The sequence below is a fragment of the Apium graveolens genome, chromosome 8 (assembly GCF_009905375.1).
Source record: "Apium graveolens cultivar Ventura chromosome 8, ASM990537v1, whole genome shotgun sequence".
NCBI classification, from domain to species: Eukaryota; Viridiplantae; Streptophyta; class Magnoliopsida; order Apiales; family Apiaceae; genus Apium; species Apium graveolens.
Genome location: NC_133654.1, coordinates 45,269,065 through 45,276,655, shown reverse-complemented (window position 1 = coordinate 45,276,655; position 7,591 = coordinate 45,269,065). Strand labels below are relative to the sequence as shown.

General features: G+C 31.9%; 1 protein-coding gene across 1 annotated transcript; it reads right to left on the bottom strand.

Moving 5' to 3' along the window:
* Positions 1-2,375: 2,375 nt before the first annotated feature.
* LOC141679540 (uncharacterized) lies at positions 2,376-7,114 on the bottom strand. Its single transcript, XM_074486017.1, has 9 exons — positions 6,908-7,114; positions 6,148-6,751; positions 5,288-6,105; positions 4,748-4,846; positions 4,485-4,631; positions 4,130-4,388; positions 3,303-3,808; positions 2,907-3,261; positions 2,376-2,395 (listed from the first exon to the last, which is right to left on the bottom strand). Exons 1-9 carry the CDS (start codon positions 7,112-7,114, stop codon positions 2,376-2,378), a joined length of 3,015 nt encoding a protein of 1,004 aa, XP_074342118.1.
* Between the last annotated feature and the right edge of the window lie 477 nt (positions 7,115-7,591).

Genomic DNA, 7,591 nt, shown 5'->3' with positions numbered 1-7,591 from the left:
GTGCACTGTAGATTTAAAAATAGAAGTTGACATGCCAACAATGTTGATATCTTAGGTGCCCATAAAAAGAGTCATTCTTGATTGGTAAAAAGAAAATAGTCATTCTTGTGCTATAATTAGATTATTACGATTTTGAAAACAAATGAGTTTCATCTGTTCTGTGTAAATTGTTCTTGAAACTCATCATATGTTCCTCACCCTCCTGCCCCCATCAAGAGCTTCCTCTGGGGACATGCCAAGATTATGCGAATTTCAAAATTGAAATGCTAGGCTGAGCCTGAGCCTGCCTCTTGGTTCATTGGAAAGTATGACAATATAATTGGATTTACCACACAATCTTAATAATGATGGGGCCTAGAGTGGAAGCTAAGGAGCTGTTTACTTTGTAGAATTTTTTTCTATTTTTTCTATTTTTTATTTTTCTAAAATTTTCTAAAATTTTTATTGATAGGAAAACAGTTGAAAACTGAGAGAATGTGTTCCAAATGCTAAAATAATATATGGACAATTTTTTGTTTTCTTAAAAACATTAAATAAATGACGGGATAATTTGAGTAAATATATAGAAGAACAACTAATAAAATAATTTTAACGTTTCATAATTTAATTGTATATACATATTTCTTTAACATGTTTAAAATAACTTTTTAAAATAAAATATAATTAAAGATAACAAATAAAATATAAAAAAATATTCTGAAATAGGTTGAATAATGAAAATTTCTTATTATATGATTCTAAATATATATGATTTTGTAGTTTTTATTAAATAATCCAATTAATAACTATATACAAAATTTTTGAAGATTTTTTTACGAAATAACTCATAACTAAGTTCTAGTTTGTTTATTTTTCAAACATATAAGTTATTAGTTATTATACTATTAAGCTCCCTCTTATGATGTAAATATTAATATTAATCAAATTACAAAATAATTGTTAAATTAAATTATTTTGATTTTTTTATTATAAATATGTATTGTACTTTTTAATTTAAAAATATGATATTATAGTGTTTGAAAATTTATAAGGTATATAAATTAAGTTATTAGTATATTGGTTGTTTACTCTAATGCTTTTTTTTGGTTAACTTTCTAAATAAACTTACAAAATTATTAATTGACCATATAATTAAAAAATAATAAAAATAGAAAAATATTTGTGTCTAGGTAGGATAGAAGTGGGTTAGGTGGACTAGCAACACGTATTTTTCACTTGTCTAGATTTTGAAAACATTGTTTTCCACACTTTTCATACATATAGTTATAATTTGGAAAATACTAAAATAGTGTTTTCTATTTTTCCAGTATTTTATTTTGAAAATTTTACATTTGAACATGTTTTTAATTATTTTAATTTTCTTTAAAAAAAATCTGAAAAACAGTTGAAATAAACAAACAGTCTCTAAGGTTTTGAATAGCTTTTCTTTTTCTAGAACACTTTTTTGGTGAAGAGATAATACTCAATTGTTTGCAGTTTTAATAGAAATTGTCTGATTTTATTACAATAACTATATTATTATAAGTGAAATCGTTTGGTTTGTTGGTTAATACTTACCTAAAAATACGTTAACATCTTTCAAAAATAAAAATTAAAAAATATAATTTAATTAAAAATTAAATCATGTATATAATATAACTATAAATTCTATAAATTATTATCCAACTTAAATTCTAATCATACTCAACTTCTTTTATATCTCTTTGTACGGAATCAAACACTTCCAAAATTAATTTTAGTTATTTAAATTATAATATAACAAACTAATTAATCTATCTATACTATACTATTATAAGAAAAGTATGTTAATATCTTCCAAAATAAAGTTTAAAAAAATATAATTTAATTAAAAAATAAATCATATATCTAATATAACTACGAACTCTATGAATTATTATTCAAATTAATTTCTAATCGCACTCAAGTTTTTTCTTGCCTCTTTTGTCGGAAACCAAACACTTTCAAAATTAATTTTAATAACTTAAATTATAATATAACAAAAAAATAAATAAATCAAGAAACAAATAAAAAAATAATTTTTAAAAAATTAATATTAAATCATCCACATAACTGCGCCTCCCGCCTTCTTATAGCAACGCAATCTACTGGTTTTGATAGGAGGACTTTTTAAAATTTTAACTATTTAAATTTTAAATGCTTCAATAATATAATACATACACAATAATATGTAAATATTTTAATTTCATTTATTTAAATAATAGATAATTATTATTTTTTATAATTTATTTTTATAAATTATTAAAATAATAAAATTTCAAATGATATAATCGGTCGGGCATAGCACGGGGTTATAGGGTAGCACTCGTAAAAATCATGTTTTAAAAAAAAAAGTTCTATTTATTCTTTAGATATGATTATTCGTTCAGCACATTGTCTGCAGATTGAATGGTATAAGGTTTTATGTCTTAAATATTTGTTACTACATTGACGTGAATTCAGGTGGGGTGATGCAATAGAAATCTTGGAACATGTCGCGATTAGAGAGGAGAAGCTAGGAACAGCACATCCTACGAAAAGAGGAGACTAGCCTAGCTCATTGTTATTAGTTAAGATCAAGTGTCCGTGAACAATCTTTGATAAGACTCCATTGATGAACTCAGAAAAACAAAGTTATATATAGAAGATGAAGAATTGCACAGCATTACAAGAGAGAAGGCTAAAACTAGAGAGAGAAAGTGAAAGTCTCCATTGTCTAACTAACTAATTTTAATCAATATAGTATAAATAAGTATCTCATCTATTTACAATTATGCCCCAAATCCTAATTCTGTTATGTGATTGCTGATGTGAAAGTATCTGGAATGACAGCTGGAATAATAGCTGGATGAGCAGCAAGACTCTGTAACTCAACACCCCCCTCAAGCTGGGGATGAGAATGCACATACCAAACTTGGACTTTAACTCATTGAAATGCGGAGATGGTAATATCTTGGTTAACAAATCAGCCAGCTGATCAGTAGTAGGCAAATAAGAGAGTTCGATAAGGCCTTCCAACGCTTTGTCACGAGTAAAATGACAATCGATGTCAATATGTTTCGTACGTTCATGGAAGGCAGGATTCTTCGCAATATGCATTGCGGATTGATCGTCACAAAACAATGTGATAGGCTGAAGATTAGTAATACCAATGTCACCAAATAAACGTACTAACCATGCAACCTCAGAAGCTGCAGCAACCATTGCACGATATTCGGCTTCTGAGGAAGATTTGGAAACCGTTGTTTGTTTTTTGATTTCCAACTTATTAGTGAAGAACCAAGAAGCAGCAAATATCCAGAAACCGATCTCCTTGTGTTGGGGCATGCAGCCCAATCCGAATCAGAGTATGCTTGTAGAGTTAAAGCATCTGATCCCTTAAGAAAAATTCCTTGACCTGCTGTACTAACCACATAATGCAAGACATGTTGCAGAGCATCAAAATGATGGAGCTTGGGAGAATGCATGAATTGACTAAGGGTTTGCACAAAATATGATAGATCAGGCCTAATATTGGTCAAGAAAATGAGTTTGCCAACAAGAGCTTGATAAAATGCTGGATCAGAATAAGGCTCACCTGTGTTTGCAGAAAGTTTTAAATTGAGGGGTAATGGTGTTGCAACTTTCTTAAAGACAGAGATACTAGAATCAACTAGAAGTTCCTTAGTAAACTTGACTTGTGTAAGAGTTATTCCAGAATCTGTATAACCAACCTCAAAGCCCAAAAAGAAATGCTGATAACCAAGATCCTTAATACCAAAACATTTGTGAAGGTGTTCCTTAAATGCAGTAATATCAGCAAGATTGGTACCTGTAATAATGATATCATCGACATACACAGCGGAAATGATGATATCATTACCAGATTTTTTGATAAACAAGGAGTAGTCGTTTTTTGATTGAACATAACCCTGACATTTCAATTCATGAAGCCGTTTGGTAAACCACTCTCAGCTGGCTTGTTTTAAACCGTAGATTGATTTCTTTAAATGACATACTTTGTTTATAGGATTTGGAATACCCTCTGGCATGGTCATGTAGACTTCTTCATGTAATTCGCCATGAAGAAATGCGTTATTAACATCAAGCTGTAAAATCTTTCATTTTTTACTAGCAGCAAGTGAGAGGATACTTCGAACAGTAGCCATTTTTACGACCGGGGAAAAAGTTTCGTGATAATCAATGCCATATTTTTGATTAAACCCTTTTGCCACAAGACGTGCCTTGAACCGTTCAATAGAGCCATCTGCTTTTAGCTTGGTTTTAAACACCCATTTGCATCCAATAGGTCTTTTTCCTGGTGGCAAGTCTACTATATCCCAAGTATTATTTAATTCCAAAGCCTGTATTTCAAGTTTCATAGCTTGCACCCAGTTAGGATCGAGGGATGCCTGTTTATAAGAACTAGGTTCTTTGATAGAAGAAGTATGTATTAATAAGGCATGGTGAGATTAAGGAAGTAAATCGAATGAAGCAAGATTACAGACATAATCACGCAAGTGAGATGGTGTATGAGTTTGTCGAGTAGATTTTCTAACTGGTATTTCAACTACAGCAGAAGAGTCAGCAGAGGGAATAGTGGTGGAGGGAATACGAGGCTCATAAAAATTGTCTGGCACATCAATATGGTGGTACTGATCAAATGTGGCATGTGTAGGTAGAAAAAATTGAGGAGTAGGAAAAGTAGGCAATTGTGACATATGAAATGGAAAGTTTTTTCATGGAATTTGACATCTCTAGAAACAAAAACTCTATGAGTAACTAGATCAAGTATCTTGTAGCCTTTTGTAGCTTCCGGATATCCATGAAAAACACAAGGATGTGCCCTTGGGTCGAACTTAGTTCTGGACTGTTTAGAAGTAGAAACAAAACAGAGGCAACCAAAACAACGAAGGGAGGTATAGTTAGGAGGGCAGTGAAATAATTTCTCATATGGTGTGATGTTACTCAACTGTTTAACTGGCATTCTGTTTATGAGAAAAGCAGCACATTGAACACAGTGGCCCCAATATTGAGAAGGCAAATTAGACTGAAAAAATAAAGCACGAGCAGTCTCCATGAGATGCTTGTGTTTGCGTTCGACCACCCCATTTTGTTGGGGTGTGTCTGGACAACTGGTTTGATGTAATATTCCAAAGGACTCATAAATTTCTAAAATGTTGCCTTGACATAATTCTAAGGCATTATCTGTATGAATGATTTTCATACTAGCACTAAACTGGTTCTAAATATGTTTAAGAAAGGTGTGTAAAATAGAAACAGTGTCAAGCTTGGATTTCATAAGATGAACCCATGTGGCTCGACTGAAATCATCAACGATGGTCAGAAAATATTTGCAACCAGTGTGTGTTGTGACATGATACGGTCCCCAAACATCAAGATGAAGAAGTTCAAATATTCTTGTAATTTTTATTTCACTTGAACGAAAAGAGAAACGATGCTGTCGTGCAGCAGGACAAATAGTGCAAAGACAATCATTTAAAACCGTAAAATCAATATGCTTTACAATTGTACTGAGTTTAGAGTAAGGCCCATGACCTAGACGCAAATAGAGTAATTTGGCCTCATCAATGTGAGAACTAACAGTAGCATGAGCCATAGGAGTAGAAACAATAGACGGTGAAGCTTTGTTCAACACAAGAGAGTGAACTGCAGTAGTGGAAAAGAAACCTTCATCAAAAAAATAAAGACCTTGAAACAATTTACCAAGAAGCTTGGGTGGACTCATTGAATGCTCCTGAAGCAAACAAGAACCAGAAGTAAAATATACTGAATAAGTAGTATTGTGGACAAGTTTGGGGACTGAAATCAGATTAAATCTGAAGGTAGGAGCAAATAAAACATCAGTAAGTTCAATAAAGTTATTTAACTTGATGTTGCCAATATGTGTCACTCGAATTTTAGTGCCATCAAGAATGGTGATAAAATTACTATCTAAGATTTCCTTAACAGTATGAAAAAACCCGATAGATGAACATATGTGATCCAATGCACCACTATCTATTATCCATTTATTGGTATGAACTGAGGACAACAAGCAATAATAAGTACCTGCTAGTAAAGCATTTCCAGAAAAAGAATTATCCTGATCAGTATTGTTACTCTGTGCTAAAAGAGACATGAGCTGATTATATTATTTCATAGAGATACCATGAGGAGAAGGATTCTGAGAACTAGTGTCAGGCAAATCTTTGATCTGAGACTCCTCAGTATTATCAATTGTTACACATACTGCAAATTTACTCTGCTGATTCATTTTAAACTCTGGTGGATAACCAATCAGCTTAAAACATCTTTCTCTGTGTCCTGGAATCTTGCAACGATCACAAAAGTAAGTAGGTCTCCTTTGCTGCTGGAATCCTGCAGAATTATTGGTATTGTACCCAGAATAAGGCCTTCCAGTGGAGCTCCTGTTGATTTTATGTGAAGCAGGCAATTGTTTGAAACTATTTTGAATCTTATCTATGGAAAAAGCAACAGATTCCTGTGAAGTAGTAGTCACTTTGGATATTTCTTTATGTCTCTGTTCTTGGAGCAACATCCTATAAGCTTGTGGGAGATTAGGAAGATTATCCATCACCAGAATGTGAGAACGGACATTAGCAAACTCATTAGATATTTTCTTAAGAAATATCATCCATCTTTTATCTTGTTGCAATTTCAGCACCTTCTGAGTAATGTGACATGTGCAATTGGTACATGTACAAGCAGAAAGTGGCTTCAGGTTATCAATTTCATCCCAAACGTTCTTCAACTGTTTATAGTAATCAGAAATTGAAACATTATCTTACGAAATTTGTAGAATTTCTTGCTCCAAGGCATATAGTTGGGCTGAAGAAGCTTATCCAAAACGTTCCTCTAAATCCAACCAGATATTTCTCGCAGTGTCCACATAGAGTATACTACCAACAATCTGTGGTTCTAGAGCAGTAATTATCCAACCAGTTTTCATACTGTTACACCTAGACCAAGACTTGAATTCAGGTGCATTAGCGTCTGGTTTGAGCAAGGTTACATCAATAAAACTCATTTTATTCTTAGCAGTGAGTCCTATAACCATAGAACGCTTCCAGTTTTCATAAGCAGTTCCACCAAAAGGTGTGGTAACTAGTTTCATTCCAGTATTATTCGAAGGATGCAAGAAGTACACACTAGAAGGATCTAGTGTCAAATCTGTTTGAGTATTCTAATTTTGATTCTCAGTTGCCATTGGAACAGATGATGAAAAGAGAAGAAGAAAGAAAATAAACGATAAAGTTTTTTTTAGATCTAGATCGAAGAGATAACAATATCTCGGAGAGATTTAGTTGTTTAGAGAGATTTTAGATTAATTATTCATAAATATGGAATTGAATTTCAGAGTGATAACAAACTCAGAATGAAAGGAGTATAATCAATCAGATTAGTATTTTCAATCAGATCAGTATAAGAACTGCAATTCCATACAGTTCTTCAGCATTCAACAATTACACAAATCATTATATTTCAGCAATTAAACAAAGCATCAAAAGAAAGATCAAGAACAAATTGTAAAATCAACAAATTGTAAGATCAATTATCAAGATACGATTGCGATCACGAAAAGTCAAATCAA